The sequence below is a fragment of the Malaya genurostris genome, chromosome 1, assembly GCF_030247185.1.
Source record: "Malaya genurostris strain Urasoe2022 chromosome 1, Malgen_1.1, whole genome shotgun sequence".
Taxonomy (NCBI): Eukaryota; Metazoa; Arthropoda; class Insecta; order Diptera; family Culicidae; genus Malaya; species Malaya genurostris.
The window spans coordinates 14832447-14851927 of NC_080570.1; the positions used below are offsets into that span (position 1 = coordinate 14832447).

Sequence of the window (19481 nt, forward strand, 5' to 3'; positions counted from 1 at the left end):
TGCTACGATGGCTGCGCTGGCTGGCGGTAGTGAGAAGAGGAAGGCTACGAAGATCCTGGCACTTCCGATATGGCGGTGATGATGGTGGTGGTGGTGGTGGTGGCAACTTCGGTGAAAAAAGAATGCCAGAAAGACATAAATCACGACTTTATAGGTCAGATGCTCATTTTGCACTCGCAGGCATTTTTCTCCGACCGGCTGCAGCTCCATTAGAATGCAGGCAGACATCAGGCAGTATCGAGAATGGGGAATGGAAATGGGCACTGGAAATATATGCACTGTCTTGCGGCAGATTCTATATTATGCTTGCGAATTGTGTTGTATCTCGACCGAGTGCTGTTTGCCACGCCTTTGTCCCTCCCAGCCGTCAACCTGCTGCTGCCGGTGCTGCTGAAAAGGATGCCGGTTTCGTATGGATATCAGCTGCTGGATCTACGACAGTGGCGTTCGAATGCTGCACCGTCGTTTCGATTGAGTCCGGGACCGGTTTTTTTTCTTGTGTCGATCCGATGGGCGTACAAATGGTTTACAAGAATCGTAATAATGAGATATTGAGACAAGGTGTGCGGCTTCATGCTTCGGCTGGACGATTTAGAGGTTTTCTTTTAGATCCGGTGACCTTTTTGATACATATCAGAACTTATGGTACTTTGGTGGCCATTATCACGATTTACGGAGTTCCAAACACAATAATTTTAGTCAGTGCAAAACGGAAAATGCCACATTTCCTGAGAGGACATAAATCCTTTAAAAGAGACCAGAAACCGGCTATCTTTGTAAAGCTGTGATTACTATAAATAAAAGAACTTTCCAACAGAGACAACAACAGTGCAGAGTTTAGGAGTCTAAAAACGGCAAAATCCATAAAACAAGAAACTATTTTTTTCACGTTTCAGTGCCCCTAAAAAGGGTAAAATTGAAAGTGAATTTTTGAAAGTGAATTTTTGAAAAGTTCGTATCGTTTCTATGAGAGGGCGCCACTAGAATTAAATCCATACCATTTTCAGTTAGTACCAACCTTCAAAAGATACGTGTATAAATTTGACAGCTGTCTGATTATTAGTTTGTGAGATATTGCATTTTGAGTGAAGCTACTTTTGTTATTGTGAAAAAAATGAAAAAAAAAGAACTTCGTGTGTTGATGAAACACTGGCCCTTATTACCGTTCTCACTTCCACTTTCACATTCCTTTCACTTACATGTCACTTCACTTGGTTTTTCCCTATTACCAGTATCACGCATAGTGAAGTGATCACTATAGTGGAAAAAACTCATTTTTTCAACGAAATGTTTATGGCGTGATGTTCATAATGACATCAAGTTCATCCAAATAATTACTTTTATCTTTGATGCGACTTCCGTACTAAGGACCTAAATTCAGCTCACTCGATTTTCACCGTGAAGTGATACCGATAATAAGGGTGACAATCACTTCACTTGGTTTTCACCGTGTAGTGAAACCAGTAATAAGGGCCACTACTTTTTGATGAAAAATGGGCCGCCGATACCAAAAAATGGCTTGATGAGTGTTATCCAGACTCTGCACCGGGCGAAGCAACAATTCGTAAGTGGTTTGCAAAATTTCGTACTGGTCATATGAGCACCGAAGACAATGAACGCAGTGGACGTCCAAAAGAGGCTGTTACCGATGAAAACGTGAAAAAAATCCACAAAATGATTTTCAATGTTGGACATATTATTCACGAATATTTGGATATGAGAAAGCTTTGTGCAAAATGGGTGCCGCGTGAGCTCACAACCGATCAAAAACAGCAACGAATTGATGATTCTGAGCAGTGTTTGGAGCTGTTATATCGAAATAAAACCGATTTTTTTCGTCGATATATAACAATGGACGAAACATGGCTCCATCACTTCACTCCGGAGTCCAATCGACAGTCAGCTGAGTGGACTGCACGCGATGAACCGAACCCAAAGCGTGGAACGACTCAACAATCGGCCGGTAAGGTTATGGCGTCAGTATTTTGGGATTCGCATGGTATAATTTTCATCGACTACCTTGAAAAGGGAAAAACCATCAACAGTGACTATTGTATAGCGTTATTAGAGCGTTTGATGGACGAAATTTCAAAAAAACGGCCTCATTTGAAGAAGAAAAAAGTTTTGTTTCATCAAGACGATGCACCGTGTCACAAGTCGATGAAAACCATGCTGAAATTGTACAAATTGGGCTTCGAATTGCTCCCTTATCCACCGTATTCTCCAGATTTGGCCCCCAGTAACTTTTTCCTGTTCTCAGACCTCAAGAGAATGCTCGCTGGTAAAAAATTTAGAAGCAATGAAGAGGTAATCGCTGAAACTGAGGCCTATTTTGAGGCAAAGGACAAATCGTACTACAAAAATGGTATCGAAAAGTTGGAAGATCGCTATAATCGCTGTATCGCCTCTGATGGCAATTATGTTGAATAATAAAAACGAATTTCGGCAAAAAAATGTGTGTTTCTATTAAACGATACGAACTTTTCAGCCGAACTGTTATCTCCATTATCTTGATTTTGCTTCTCATAAAGATCGAAAATGACTGCATTTAGAACTATATGGATTTTTTTCATTGGGTGTAGCTTGAAGAATAATATTCCACATTTATTTTTACCAGAACATCATTTTTCGAAAATTTGTTAAACTTTTTTTTCGGGATACTTTTTTATCGTTGATCTCTCCTACTGTTTCAAACATTCGTTCGTTTTTTTGTAACTTTTTTGTGGTATAAAACAATAAAATCGTGCAGTGGAATAACTGAGAATTTCAAAGAATAAACTTTATTTTTGATTTTATGAAAAATGAAAGGATTTTTTTCTCAGTGTGTATTTTTTTAGAAAGGTAAATTCATTACCTAAAACATCTTGTTAGACAGACAATTTCCATAGAAGATATAGATTTCGAGTTAAATTTGTTATAAAATAATTCGGGTTCACATACACATACCCCCTTTTCAAAAATTAGTCTTGAATGAAATATATCTCTAAACCAGTGAAAAATACGCTATACCGAACACACATGCAAATTGAACGGGGGCCGATTCCGCATGTAATTGCTCAAAAGCGACACCATTTTGCATTCCCGGAAGAATTCAGAACGATTCGCTGAAGTAAATTCGTCACCTCATAAGGGATGCCAAACAATGTACTAAAACTGCTGTGCTGGATTCATTTACTCCAGGAAGAAAGATAAACCCCTCTTACTATAGTTCCTTACAACATTGGGTGAGAGACGATAGAATATCTTCCAATTTGAGCTCCCCATACACAGACTCAACCATGTATGGAGAACCAAAAACCCGGATACGTAGTCACGTCAATGCGGGACAGTTACTATGAAGGACCAGATCGCATTCACACAAATCACAGATTGCTATGAAGTACCGTAATCGCAATTACACAAATCACACGATAAATACTAAGCACGCTTAATAGTAGACATGTGATAGATGAGTTTGCAATGTACATTCAGAGCTCTGACCAGAATACTTGCCAATGATGCTTGGAAAAATGGAATAGACTAGCTGCGCCAGCTCCAGAACGAATCTTGTGCTTTATCCAACTAGTCGAAAGTGGTAAAGTTGGTTTAGGAGCATTTGAAATGCTAAGGTCTTCAATTTGAGTTTGACATGCGATCATTAAATTCGACCGTGAACCATTCGAACTAAGTGCTTTAAATGCTGCCTGACTTTCGAAACAAAAATAAATTCGTTTATCTCAGATTCTCTGCTGAAGTGCCGATTGTATCCCACACAGAATCGCATAGATTTCTGCTAGGAACACAGTACAGTGTCTACCTGGTGAATGAGACTACTCTAGCTTCATTTCACGACAGTAGACACCATTACCAGCACACGACCATCCAACAGAGAACCGGCCGTGTAACAAACTATGTGTTAATCAAGTTGTCGTTCCAAATAACCAAACAATCATTCCTCACGAAGAGGATATCTCACACTGAATGTTTGGAAGGAAAACTGCATGTGGAACATTTTGGAGGATGCTCAATGATACAGCAATTCCATGGATTTCCGAAGGTTTGCAGATTAGAGTCTTGCATATAGAGGATGCTTTGCTGCCAATTTCTGATCGTTTTGTTAATTCATTCTTTTGTTTTTCGTTCGGTATTAGTAAAAACTACTTCGCGTCAATAATGGTTCTTTATGGTAAATACACTAAGGTTTTTTTTAGATTACACCAGATCTGCACGTTTTTTTCTGCATTTCTAAGACATTTGGCAAACAAAACAATTTTTTGCATGTTTTGAAAAACCAAAAGCAGTAAGCCGATCATAATCGGATTGCTGCAGTTCGGAAAACATATTGTTCACTCTCGGCAGTTGGCTGCCCAGAATTTTATTAACGGAAATCATCAATTCTTGCATTGTGAAATAAATTGTGTACTCGAACTTGAAATAAACGTCTCACAGCAAGTAATAGAAACTATTTTTTCATACCATATTTCATTTTCATGAAACAGCATTGAAATTTTAATGAAAATCAAAACTATTACTATTACTTTGGGGACAGAAAATGAACTTTCGAAACCAGTTAACTAGTTGTTTGATCCTGCCATAAAAAAATTAACCGCCATCGTTCTACAGTCGTCGAGAGCGGAACAAAACAAGAAATCACGCCCCAGTGACATTCCCCTTCTCGAAAAAAGTGCAACCCCCAACAACCCGGCGTTCGATCAATAAAACCACGAAGATGAAAAGTGCGCACCGGCCGAATAAATGGAGGCGAAGCATAAATCCCGTCCCGCGTCCATTCCACGGTCGCCTCTAGTGCCGGCCGGTGCTCCGGTGCTGGTAGTGCAGCACAAAAAACCGGCCACCCTCAGTAAAACTCCCCGAGACGCCGGTGCCCCGAAGCATACGGTCAAGTTTAAGGAGCAGGGTGACCAGGACATTCTTGTGGTAACCGTCGAACCGCCGTTGCCGAGCCCCTCTCCGGTGTTGGTGAGTCCCAGCCAGCTGCAGTTGCCTGTCCTCGGTGGAACTGGTGCCAAAGTGAGCCGTAGCAAAAGTGCGAAAAAAACCGGACCAAAGGAGCGTCGCGTTTCGGCCCCGGCCCTGCCGAGCGGTCGACTATCGGAAGGATGCACTTCGCTTATGTACGCCTGCCAGCAGGGACTGACCGAGGAAACCGTTAAGGAGCTGAGAGAAAAGGTGAGCGAATTTACGATTTACGTATGATATTTTGTCACAAAGTTCTACCGCGGGACCGTTCGAATTCAGCGAAGCCAACCCCATGTAATTAGTTTGGTTTGATGAACTCTGCACTTATTACCTAGTTGGTATTTCATCGCAAAGCTAGCAAGCGAAATAATTAGCCCTATTAGCCGCAACAAAAGTACCGTTCGAGTATGAAGTGAACATTTGCGCTGTTTTGTTCATCAGCCACATTACCGCGATTGCCGTGGTTGCACGGATCTACGTTGGACTTCTCATCAACGTTCCACACATCCTTGCTTGCCAACTTATTCCTGGAAGCTGACGAAACAACGTTCGGCAGAAGTGATGCCAACCGGTGATGGTTTTCTTACTTAGAAAACTGGTATTGAATTTTTCTCCGAATCCGACTTGCGGTTCCGGAGTTGAGTGGCTTGCTGAATGCGATCAGTAGAAAAATTATATTGTGAATTACGATGACTGTCAACTGATTTTTCAAAGTCCCAAAGTCTAATCTTTTATCTCATTTTTTTTAGATTACGCAACATCTGGACGTTTCACGTATTTGTAATACATTTGACATAAAAAATATTCTTTAGTTTTGTGATTTTCTTACGCGGATTTCCGATCACGTATCTCCCGCGTAAAAAAGGCCTCATTGTAATAAAAAAAAAACTTAACAAACCAAAGACAACGGGGTGAAAAAATATAATCGCCGTTGACTCCAAGCAGTGTGAAATTTGATCTTCGATGCAAAAACTTGAAACTTAGCTAAAAGAGCAATTCCATCTCGTTTAAGTTTTTGAACATCTGCTTCAACTAAACGGAACGAATAATTTTGTATACATTCAATTCTATGAGGAGTTGAAAGCAATCGAATTCGCCATAGACACAATATTTGGAGTACGATCAGAGTACTAGTGTCCGCCCAATTTTGTTTTTCCACGCATTTTATTTACAAGGTTTTTTACACAAGACTTCCTTGTACGGGACTTTAACGACCTCAAAAAGAAATTTATTTATTGATTTTCCATCTGACCTAGATTGCTCTTAATGGAGTTTTGGTTGAGTGGGAAAAGACCATTCAGAATTATTCAAATGCGAGTAAAAACCTAAATTCTTTTCATCTTTTTGCACACACTTGTTTACATAACTACATGTTTCAAACATGAGGCTAACGAATAAAGGTACAAAAATTGTTCAGTGATAAAAAATAATTAAGCACTACTTATAACATATCTGAGTCTCTTAAGTCTTAAGTAATTGTGAGAGAATCTCTGGAGCATCAGTTTGTCCATTCGATTTGTCTATTGCCTCAAACTAGGCTTTAGTTTCAGCGGTAACCTCTCCATTCGAGCGAAATTTCTGACCGGCGAGCATTTTTTTTCAGGCCTCCGAACAGGCAGTAGTCGCTGGGAACCAAATCTGGCGAATACGGTGGGTATGGGAGCAATTCGAAGTTCGAGTCATGTACTTTTGCCATTGTTTCGATTGACTTGTCTTGACGAAACAAATCTTTTTCTTTGCTAAATGTGATCGTTTCTTTTAGCAATTTCAGCCTTCAAACGCTCCAATAACGCTAGATAATATTTACTGTTAATGGTATTTCCTTTCTTAAGATATTCGATAAATATTACACCAAGCCAGTGGCGTCTTGTGACAAAAGTGATCAGTTGTGCACTGCTTATCAAATGTAACCGTTCGTTGTAAGTGAACAGGTAAGATTGTGAAATAGAAATTCGCTTGTGCTTTTTTCAATGCAATGAAATAATTATATACTTTTGGATGGGATTTTTTATTAAACATGATAGAAGAATTCGGCATTTTGCACTTCGAGAAATTCTGTCAATAACTTCATCAATAACACCGCTTCGACGTTGCAACTGAGACAACAATTTGTTTCCAACTGCCATAAGCAAGAGCTAAACGTGACAGAGACTTGGGGTGAATTTATACATATTCTGCTGGGGATAAAACCGCTCATTATTTTATATTCGGCACTATTTAACCTGCTTCAATCGATTAAAAAAAATCTCTAAAAATATAATTGAATGTGGATGGGGATGCAGTTATTTCCTTCCATTTCAGCGGTTGTGCAGTGCACGAGGTGCACATGAGGACGAGACGCCACTGCATAATGCACATCCCAAAATACCGAGGCCAAAACCTTTCCAGCTGATCATTGTACTTCCGTTGCTTTGGACTAGGTTCACCAGTTGCTGTCCACTCAGATGACGATCGTTTTGATTCCGGAGTGAAGTGATGAATCCATATTTCATCCATTGTCATATATCAATTCGAAAATTCTGGTTTGTAACGTTTAAACATGGCCAAACACTGCTCAGAACCATCAACACGTTCCCGGTTTTGGTCAACAGTGAACAAACGCTGCACCCACTTTGAACAGAGTTTTCTCATAGTCAAATGCTCAAGCAATATGAAGCCAACACGTTTTTTTTTATATCTTTACGATGTCAGCTAGCTTACGCAACTTCACTTTTCGATCATTCAAAACGATTTTGTGGATTTTTTATGTTTTCTGGTTTCTGCGTTCTGCATCATCGGTGCCTTTACGACCACGTTTAAAGTCAGCAAACCAACGTTTTATTGTTGTTTCACTTTTCAAGCCATTGCTTCGCTTGAACGGTATTTTTTCCCTTCAAGTAACAGTGTAGAGTTAAAACACGAAATTGTTTTTGATCCATTGTTTTGAGAATAACAAAAGTAGCGTCACTCTTAGCACAATACCTTACAAACTAATAAACAGTTGTCTTTTTAACTAGTATTAACTGAAAAAAGGTGACTGCAAAAAACCTAGCGCCATCTATGTGTTAGACCCGGGACTTTTCAGCTCAGGACTGTTAAAGCAAATCGTAGGAATTGTGATTGTACTGCTTCAATTTTATCGATCTGAACGCTTTTCGTACGTGTGAAAGAAATCACAGAGCACTTAGACACACTTAGAGTTAAAAGGTTAAGATTGCACCATTCACAAAAAATGTTTAAGTGCCGTTGAAATCCAATGCAATCTGCTGTCGCTCGCACAACAAGAAACAATTTTGAGGTCATCCGCATATGTAAATCTGCATCCTGGTGGAATCACAAAAGAAATGTCATTAGAAAACAAAGAAAACAGCAATGGTCCGAGATGGCTTCCTTGGGGAACGCCTGATTCATTAATGAAGTTGTATGAGCTTCACTGCTGAAACACGGCCTACGAGATATGATATAAGCCACTGAGAGAAACTAGACGATGCACCTTCATGTTTCGTTAAATATTATAGGTACATAATTCGTTTCGCATCCGATGAAAAGTAATACCGTTTTAAATTCAATGAAAAATTCAGGAATTATATGAAGCCTCGGTTTCCCAAAATAACACCGATTCTTTTTTCAAACAACACTTATTTATTTTGCACGGTTTTAATTTATGACCGTACCAATGCCTTCTGTAAAAAGATAATTGGATGTAGATGATATATGACTTTATTCGAAAAACCATGTCGCAGTACAAAAAGACTTCATCGAAAAGAAAGTGCACAGTTATTCTTCCTCGGTACCCTGAATGTACGGGCACAAGGGGCGGGTTGGGTCTCACACTATTGAAAAATCATTTGTATTCCATTGTAGTTTCCTATAGCAAAATATTTCAAGAATGTTTTGTCAATTTTTCAAGTCTACCGAAACAAAACTCTGGAAGTTATGGGCCTTTACCTTTACTTATCGCATACTGCGAAGAGGAAAGAGTTCGGCGTACAGGCCCAAGAGTTTTGCTTCGATTGACTTTGACACACCATTCTTGAAATGTTTTATTATGTCAAAATAAAAAGAAAAAATATGATTTTTGAAAGTAGAGAACAAAGTTTTTTCGTGTTTGCTCGAAAGCACGTTTCAAAAGTCCATGTCCATCGTCATTCAAAAACTAATTCATCAATTTTTTTTTTCAAATTTTGCACACTTTTTCTACATGTGAAATACCAGACCCTAACATTTTCCTTTTCGATTTTTGTTACTATGGAGAGGTTTTACAGTTACAAACTGGCGTTTTTGTTTTGGTAAAAAATCGTAGTTTTGACTTAAACCAACCACCAAAATTTCAAAAAAAAATTAAACAAAATATAAAACAAAAACGTAAGGGGTCTTGAAAAGCATCTACGATAACTATGCTGCATTGATTTGTTGATTTCTGATTAGTTTGCACTGAGATACAGTGGTCACCAAAAATAATGATTTCTAAAAAGCATCCGCTAAAATACTCCTTCACCTTCACCTTATTTCTCAATATTGATGCTTTTTATTATGCAGAACCTTCCTAATGAAGGTTATACCTTCTTATGTGACTTTCGATCAGGACACAAACTTCCATGTAAATCGCTGGTCACATACAACAATCAGCTGCCTACAAGTCAACATTGGCAGGGAACTGTTCACTAGGTTTTACAGTCCCTTAAAATTAAAAATTGTAAATGTCCTTTTAATTATTTATCGTTTTTGAATTATATTTTATATCTTGTTTCTGGCAATTTAACATCCATTTTTTTACAGCATTAAGCATGACGTAAGTCCGTTGAATGAAGTGAAGGTTGAACGCATTTCAAATCAGTTGTAGTGAAACAAATAATTTAATATAGGTTTTTCGTCGATTTTTATCCCACTCTTCCTAGCCCTTAAAACTGGCAGCCCTGTTCCGAAACCTTGCACAAAAACCACGCATCTCCCGATTACTATTTGCACTTCCGCGTTCCCGTATGATTGCGTAGCGGAAAATGTTCGTCCCTCCATCCGCAGTTTCAAACCCCGCACATGACGCGTAATGCATTCTGTGAGAGCGTTCGAGTTTACACAGAAAATTACAATCTTGTTGTAGCGCGGCAGCAACAAAATGTCCCACCGTTCCGTTCGAGCAGCACAAGCCCCCGGCATCATTCCAAACTCCGACCGGATACCGGATGAGCACATTCCGCATGAATTGCACTGTTTTAGTGCATCAGAAACGCGGCCAAACTCCACCGACTCGGGACCGCATCAACGTCGCACACGAACGCGGGCTACATTATTCCTACCTTTTCGCCTTTTCACGCCGTGGAGCTCAATTCTAACTCTAACCGACTGACTGCATGTGTGTGAATTGAACAATGTCCCTTCCCGTGCTGTGGGTTATCCTCCGACCGCCGGAAGTCATCAGAAGAGTTTCCATCATTGTCGATCGTGACGGCAGCTGGTCTATTTTGATGACTGGAAGGATTTTCTGGTTTTAGGAAATTTGGCTAAACTTTCAGGGACTACAATTCGTGTCGGTTGACAGTTGGATTATCGGGAGAACCGTGAGCAAGCTAGACAACAATTAGAAACAAACGGTTCCATACATCGAAACTTGTTCTCAATCGGACCAGGCAGAATAGGAACAGACAGGTTGACAATTAGCCAGTTGTTTATCACTGGCATTGACTTAGACCGAGTTGCTCCACCGAAATGGATTGGAGGTAACAATTAAACGACAATGTTTTAGCTTTATTGGTGGAAATATATGGCAGCAGTTTCCAAATTGCAAGGGTTTGGATTTTGGTTTCGTTTTGTTGTATGGTAACAAGTTACGTTGGCATTGATACTCTCTTTCGTAGAAGTGAAAGACGAAAATGCTTCCGCTGTTTCCATTTTTTTAACGCGATTATTTACGAAGGAGACAGTAAATGAACGAAGATGAGGATGTTGGATTGTATTCTTTCATTAAATATACGTGACAATTTTAAGCTCTGATAACTTCACTCAAAATAACGCTCTGTTAAATAGCACGGCAATAAAGACTATAATATCAGATAGTTTTTGTTTATAGTTCAATTGACTTTCTTTTCACTGGATTACCAGTGAAAGTCTCGTTGAGTCATAAAACCAAGCCGTCACCGTACGGATAATTTTGTTCCATTCTCGAGAAACATTCGAACTTTCATCACAATAACAAGAGATGTTTATTGATTAAAAATACAAAATTTAAAGCTTGCGAGAGCTTCCTACAGTAGTAAATTTTATTTGAGAAGATACTTTTAGGAGAAAGCATGTTGAATTTCACCGAAACGGTGGTTTAGTAACTTCGAAATCAAAAGTTAAGGGGCATACAACGCCCCTATTTTTGGCAACGTCACTTTCAAAAACAAAAATTCTGCTCTCATGAAACACATACAAATTTCAATTCTCGAAATAATAGGACAAAATATAAATGTTTGCTAACATCTATGTGCGTCTAGTTTTTTTTTCTTATACAAAGTATGTGTTTATACTTCGTAAGAGTTGTTATCTCATAAATTTCATAAGTTCTATAAAGTCAAAATGTGTACGAATTTTGTTTTACCATAAAAAATGAATTACTAGATTAATTTTCGTTAACTCAGAGATAACAGATGAAGGGCAGGTGAAATTTTTTTCCGGCAGAAGAACTATATTTTTAATGTTTTTAGAGCTTTTACTAAATATATCAGAAAGCGAGCGATTAAAATTTACTACAGTGTATTTAATTAGAACTGTATGCCATAAATGTAAGAAAATTATAAATGGTCTAGAATAAGGAATTAAATTCTCTTATTATTAGTGATTACTTCAATACCCAACCCCCGAAAATTTAGTTGTAGATGGAAACGCATGGTATTTACTTCTAAAGGGATGTGGTGTTTGATCTTGGACCTAAATACTATGCGTCTCCATCTGATGATAGTTCGATGGAGACGTATGGTATTTCGATTGATTGTTTTTTAAGTCCGATATTACACCCGTTTATATATGAAAATAATACACTGTAATGTACTCATTTTTTATGTATTTCATACAGTGTCCGAATCAGTTTCGTCGTCATTGCAATGTGTCACAACATCAGTGCCGGCACCGAACCGGATCGGAGAGGTTCGAAAGTTCCTTAACGGTTCATTAGATGTCAATTTACTCTTATTCCTGCTAGTAATAGTTTTCTTTTTGGAATTAAATTCACCAGTTCAGAACGAATGAGATATATTAATATTCACCCCAACTGCATCAAGTTAATCCAAATTGTTGACCAATTCCAGGCATAAGGAGTGTATCGAAAATAAGCTATCCACAAAATTTTCTTTCAAATTATGACAAAAAATGATATTTTATTCAAACAGAAAATTGATCCATTATTGTACGAGGTTAAACTTGAGCATAATGAAAACCAAATGAAATTTAAGTTATTCCTTCACGAATTTACGAACTATTGATCGAACGCTCTTCATCAAGTTCCGGACAAGGGTTGCATCGCATTTTTTGGACGCTTGAGTCCAATTTTTTTACCTCCTGCATGTTCCCAGCTGTCTTACCAATCTTCTTCAAGATCCTCTCAACGAAATTTATGCCCTTTTCCGCATGCCAATTGAGAGTGGTTTTTGCATAGTGAGTCGACGCTAAAGTGAGGATATTTACCTTCAATTTGCAAGCAAGAAATCCTAATAGTTCTTTAGAAAACTTTCAGAGCCATTAGAACGGCTGATTTTGTGTGATGCTCTCCACCGTTGTCCTCTTTTCGTTGTTTTTTCACAAAATAAAACGACTGGCAGCTGTGACGTAATCGCTCTTGTCGGAAGCGAAACTAGCTTTGCAAACGACACACAATACATCTGCTCGCAGTGGCGATAGAATCCAAACTGATCCAATCTTGGTGAAGAGGTTTCTTTTTACGTGGTTTCGTTTGTAGCTTTTTCACTAACGGGTGGTCCTAACAGCTATACAAATAGCAGCGTATAGAATTTTAATATCAATTATTTCATTTTGGATTTCCAATTCATTGAAAGAAACTATCAGGATGCTGTACGGGATTCATTCCTGCCTTTCAGAAGGACCAAATTGTGGAACTCACTACGATATGAAGCACTGTTCGGAACATTTTTCTCGAACGATTTGTTGTACAGCAGCAGATATTTTGTTCTCTTCCTCAGAACGCGTTCTGATTTGCTGGTGTTGACATGGATCAAATGAGACAGGTTTTTCAATAGTGTACTATTGAAATACTTCAATTCTGTTGCTGTACACGTTTAGGTTGAAAAATTTCGACTCTATTGCTAGTTAGATTATATAAATCCTTTAACAGATCTCTGAGCTATGAGCTTTAAAAATACGAGAAAGGCAAACGCGCCTCTTTGATACTCGTTTATGCCAAACATTTCAGAAAAGTTTAATTTTGAATTATTTGAGATTATGTCACACAACTGAAAATTTATCATAAAATTTTGATCATATTTCCGATGGCGTGTAGCAAAAATTAGGTTGATTCGTAAGATACAACAAGAGATATTCATGATCAAAAACTTATCACTTCCTCAGAGGGTAAATTTTGAAAAGGCGCCCCGTAGTAAAGTAAGTCGTATTCACGACAAAAATGGTTCACTTCAAACCACAGGAACATATTGCTTGCCATACCAGTACCTTTCGACAGAATTTCTCCACTTGAATCGACCTGTCCGCATCGCTCACATCCTCCCCAATGACGACAGTAAAGTATTGTGGATCTGGAAGGGTTTTTAAGTCCTCCTTTACATAAGTCTCATCGTCCATCAAAACGCATGCATCCGGACACTGCAAAAGACGGGAATACAATTTCCGGGCCCTTGTTGCTGCTCGCTTCTTCTGTTCTACACTTTGTTTCGAGATTTTCTACTTCTTGTATGTCTTCAGGTGATTTCGCTCGTTTGATACGCTGGATCATTCCGACACTCGTTCCAGCTTTTTTGGCCAAATCACGTATTGACATTGATTTGTTCTTCATGATTAGAGATACCACTTTCAGGTCCAGTTTCGGGTTGGAAGAACCAGTGTTTCTGCCTCTTCCTAGTAGCTCATACAAAGAATAGTGTTCCCCAAACTTATTAATGATGGTTTTCACACCGACACGATGAATTCCAAACCGCTTCGCCAATTTTTGCATACTAATACCCTTCTCACCTAGCCATGTGTCCAGAACCTTAATTTTCACTTCCTTTTCAATACGTGACATTTTGAAAACACAGAATTTCAACCGCACAAACAAGTAAACGAACGAAAGCTGACAGCCAAATGCACAGCATACTGTGATCCGAGCATAAAAAACCACCACAAATACATGCGTGCAACACGAATGTACGTGGATAGCTTATTTTCGATACACTCCTTAAGAATGCTTGAAACCACCTGATGACCTATTGTCTATTTCAAGCACTATTAGTCATATCCACTCCGTGATCGATCTAGAAATCAAAAAGGTGGGTAGGTAATGTCCGAGACAAATTTTTAGCCGAATACTGGCACTCCGAATTCTGAAACTGAATTTTGATGCTAGATACTGGTACTGAATTCTGAACCTAATTTCCGCTACTGTATTCCAAAACTGAATTCTCAAACTGAAACCTGAATCTGGATTGTTGAACAGATCTCTAAACCTGTGTTTTGGAGCTGAATTCGAGACCAGGATTATGGTTCGGCACTGAATTTTGAATTTGAATCCTAGCATCTGAACTCTGGAACTGGATTCTGATCCGCAGTTGAATTTCAGGCACAAAATTTCGGTCCAGAATTTAATTTTCATATTCAGTTTCCAGAATTCAGCTCAGAAATTCAGTTCTAGAATTCAGATCCTGAAGCTTCAGCAATTAGTTCCAGTAACTGAATGTTACACTTCTAGAATTGTGGAACTGAGTTTTGGAACCAAATTCAAGTCCTGAATTCTGGTTTATAATTCTGAACCAGGGCTCTGGAATAAACTTAAGAACTTAATTGTGGAAATATAACTTAATTTTTTATCTGAGTTTTGTTCCTGGATTTCGGTCTGAAATTCCAGAACTTCAGTTTCAGAACTCTGAATCTGAATCTGAATTCTGAACTTGACTTCCGCAACTGTATTCCCAAACTGAAACCTGAACTTGGATTGTTAAGGTGAAATGTAGCGTCATAAAATGCGCGCAAAATTTTATCCGCTTCAGTTAAACGAACCGTCGCACAAAGCATACTAAGAAAAACGGACACATAGAAACAAGAACCTTTTTCAATGATTGAGCGCAGTGGGTTTACCTCTCGTTATATTGGCTTGTAAAAAAGACGGGACGTAATGGATTTTAGAATTCTTCACACTTTGAATATATGCTGATTCAATCATCATTGTTAGTGATTACTCTTACACTAGAGCTATAAATCATGAGTAATTATGAATGAATAATAATAAGTAGAAAGTATTATTTCTGTTATGTCAATAGGATCGTAGCACTAGCCATGTAATCGTAATGTAATGTAGCTTGTCAATGATGAAGTTTTAGTTTTGCTATAAAAATTGCTACAATCTAAAATTATACCTTTTATACGATATTGCACAGCTAAGCATTATTGTTTCAGCAACATCAATGCATTGAACTCAACAGAATTGGACATTATTAGCATTATAAATGACAGTTACTTAGAAAAAAAGGGTTTCTTACAATACCCATTTTATTGTATTCAACTCGTTTTTATTTCAACACAAAACCCAATGCTGCATAAATTCGCGTCATTATTTTATATGTAATTTTTGCTCACGATGTAATGCCACTGTGCCCACCGTGCATTTCTCACACCATCTCAATACGAAACAGCAGCGCGCAAGCAATAAAAAAAATGCGGAAAAGTTTATGTAAACTTTTTCAAATTTCGGTTGTTTTAGCTAATATTTTATAATTTTGAGTTGCATTTTCAGATTCTTTGTGAAATTCTGCTACAAACACTACTTTTCAGTTCTAAAATCATCCCCGTGGAACGGAACAGTAACCGTTTATACATTTCAAAAACCAATTACGGTTCGGCAAAGCCAAATTTCAAAATTCTAAGAATACTTAGTTATGATAAATTTGATTTCGAAAACTTAAGTGTTTTTGGTTTTTCGAAAATCGGTCTAGTTTTTGAATAATTGATCAAAAACGAGATTTTTGCATTCCGCTACATTTCACCTTAATGTGATCCCTGAACCTGTGTTTTGGAGCTGAATTCTAGGCCTAGGTTTGGTAATAAATTTTGAACACTGAACTCTGGAACTAGATTTTGATCCACAGCTGAATTTTACTGAATTCCGGTCCAGGATTTAGTACTCAAATTCAGGTCCAGTTTCCAGAATTCAGCTCAGAAATTCAGTTCTAGAATTCAGATCCAGAAGCTTTAGAAACTAGTTCCAGAATGCGGTTAAACTTCTAGAATTGTGAAACTGAATTTAGGAACCAAATTCAAGACCTGAATATTGGTATATAATTCTGAACCAGGGCTCTGGAATAAAGTTAAGGACTGAATTCTGGACGTACAACTTAATTTCTGTTCCTGGATTTCGGTTCCTGAACTTTAGTTTCAGAACTCTAAATCTGACATTTAGTTTCAAGTCTGAATTCCGGACAAGAATTTCGGAACTGAATTCTTGTCTGTGCCTCAATTCAAGTTCCAGAATTTAGTTCCAATATTGAGATCCAAGCCCAAAATTCAATGTTTAGTTCAAAGTCTAGGTCTAGAATCTAGATCCTGATCTCAGATTCAGATCTTGGCTTCAGCTTCAGAATTCCGGTACTCGATTAAGGGCTTGGAGTCTGTACGGGAGCTGAAACACAGATTCTGAAAACGAAAAAAAAATCTTGGATTCTGAAACTAAGTTTCAGAACTGAACTCTTAACTGAACGACTCAACTATGTAAGCTAGAATGAAGGAAGCTACAGGTTCATTATTCTTTATTATTTATCAGGCATTTTAGAAAACGTTAATTTCGTGTTCTTTGAGGTAATCATACTACTGAAAATTCTATCACAAATTGCTGATCATATCTCCGATGACGTGGAGGAAAAGTTATGTTGGTACGTTAAATAAAGCAAGAGATATTTACGATCACAAACTGATCACTCTACCAGAGGGCAACTTTTGAAAAGGCGCCCCATAGTAAAGTAAGACGTATTCACGTCAAAAAATTCTCAATTTTTACATTTATAAGCAAACGATAGATCTCGGTATGGTCTGTCGGTGTCCAACTTGTTTACCTTGTAAGAAGTGTAAATTGACTACGCGCCTACCTAGGGATTTACATCCTCCAGTTATATCTGCGACATTACCCACCCGCCATTTTTGAAGAAAACTCACGCCAATTAGAAAATTCCAGGGTTGTTAAGAAAAATTTCAAAATCAAAATGCGCGAAATCCGCGCGAAGTCGAAAACTAAAACGCGTGATATTCGAGTGAAGCGTTAGACAACTATTTTTATGCAGGTGATATTTTACGCAGTACTTGAAAATTCACTTAAATATAATTTAAAAATCTGCATAAGTTTGTCATATGAACACAACAAATAATTTCGCATACAACACGGCACTTTGAGAAACCCCATGAAAACGATTTCATTTTTATTCTCCATCTTTTTCGAAGCCCTTAGTTAAGGAGTAAGACTTTTTGCAAGCGTATGAGTAATGTCACCAATATGTGCGTGAAAACAAATTCCGGCGCTTCTTTTCCTGATTTTAATCAATAAATCTTCCATATGGTTGAAAAATAAACCAATCAGTTCATTCTGCTTAAAACTGCAATTCAAGAAAAGTGTCAGTCTAGAACTCTTCGGTTTTCCTTAAAACTGCTCGAGAAAAATTATCTCAGTTTCAGCTTACTTCTACTGACACATTTGATTAGCAACAAGATTTACGTACCTTCTGTAAGTAAACCCGCAAAATAGGAACCTTTAATTTAGCACGCGAAAGACAATGGAAATGGTATGTTGTCGTAAAACTATTTACTTTTCCGGAAAACTACTTTTGTGACAGAAAATATTTAGTTTTGCTTATTTTGTCTAGCGCAATCTAATACAAATGCTTTGAAGCAGTGTTGCCAACTTTTTTCTATTAGAGAATTAAAATCTACATTCATAAAATGTAAGCAATTTTCCATCAAACGTTGGTGAAAAATTGTTCAAATTTTCAGGCTTCACATTCATTTGAGAATAAATTATTGTTTAAAAAGATTGTTTGAAACTCAATCCTGCAAGTCACTTTAATAAACTCGCTGCACTGAATATATCAATCTATGACATACGTACTAATTAAAATGTACGTAATACACAAATTACCAACACAAGTCAACTAGACTTACTCTTGATCCTTAATTAATACTCTCTGATGTACGGAAAATGTTACAGTAAAAATAAAAATGCTTACAATTGTGAAAGAAGTTAAACAGATTTCATCGAAGATATTTTTTTGCTTCGACATATTTTTGCTCGGCAAACATTTCCTACATTTCCACATCAGGATGATCCGCTTCACTCTTTTAATTTAAGTTTCAATTATAATAGCACCTTCTTCAGTTGTCAGATTTTACTCGAAATGTCTTTTTTTCCTCCTCATCTTTTATTCTTTTTTTTGGATCAGGGAAAAACCCACAGTTTCTGTCAAACTTGTTCTCCAGCAGGCATAAAACCTCCTCATCTTTTGCATCAATAGATCAAAATCATCCAAATGATACATTTCCTTAAATCTAGTGCTTCTATAGTAACTAAATCTAATGAGACAATAACATAAGAAATGATTTCTTGATAACATTACGTGATAAATGAAAGTCGAAAGAATTAAAACATTTGTTAAATATGCGGCACATGCTAGCAATGGGCTCGTTATATCCATAATTAGTTCTAACATAGGGAATGTCCTCTTCAAAATTTAACTTGATTTCCAGAACACCCAGGTCCTTAACAGACGATGCGCGTTCGAGAACAGTTTGTGGCATATTATAGTCGAACTTGAATACAGACTTTTTGCTACAAAAAGAGACTACGGAGCATTTAGTGGCATTTAAACAATTTTGAAATATGAAAGTAATCGGCGAACGATAGTTTCATATACTTGATCGAAAAATTTAGAAAGGTGACTTCCTTGAGGAACTCCAGATGTAACAGCACATGGTGAGGTTGTACAGGCTCCTATTTTCACTATCATTTCCTTACCAGTTAGATATGATCGAAGCCAATTAAAAAATGATCCGTTTAATCCCAGTCTACTTAACTTGGAGATCGTTATGTGATGATTGATTTCGTCGAACGCAGCAGGGGAAGTTGAAAGCTTTGGCATGGATCCAAGCTGAGTCTCTGATATGTAGTCAGAGCAACTATGTGTTATAAAATCCAGAACTATAATTTCAAACAGCTTCGATACAGCGCACAAAGCAGCAATTCCACGGTAGTTGGATACTATACTTTTGTTCACATAGGATTTCTTCCATGATTCAGGAAAAATTCCAGAACGCAAAGAACAATTGAAAATGTTGGATAGAGGAACCAACAAACTATTAGAACACTT

General features: G+C 37.7%; 1 protein-coding gene across 4 annotated transcripts in view; it reads left to right on the forward strand.

Moving 5' to 3' along the window:
- Positions 1-19481, forward strand: part of LOC131433088 (ankycorbin-like) — a 174908-nt gene that overhangs the window by 91233 nt on the left and 64194 nt on the right. For 2 of the 4 annotated variants that reach the window (XM_058599879.1, XM_058599897.1), the window contains exon 2: positions 4603-5169. The exons of 1 other annotated variant lie outside the window; for it this stretch is intronic. In XM_058599879.1, the coding sequence (XP_058455862.1) occupies positions 4735-5169 (435 nt within the window). In that variant the 5' untranslated portion in view covers positions 4603-4734. Of the gene's footprint in view, positions 1-4506; positions 5170-19481 lie in introns of those variants that run through there. One more of the 4 variants, XM_058599887.1, reaches the window with a different exon arrangement.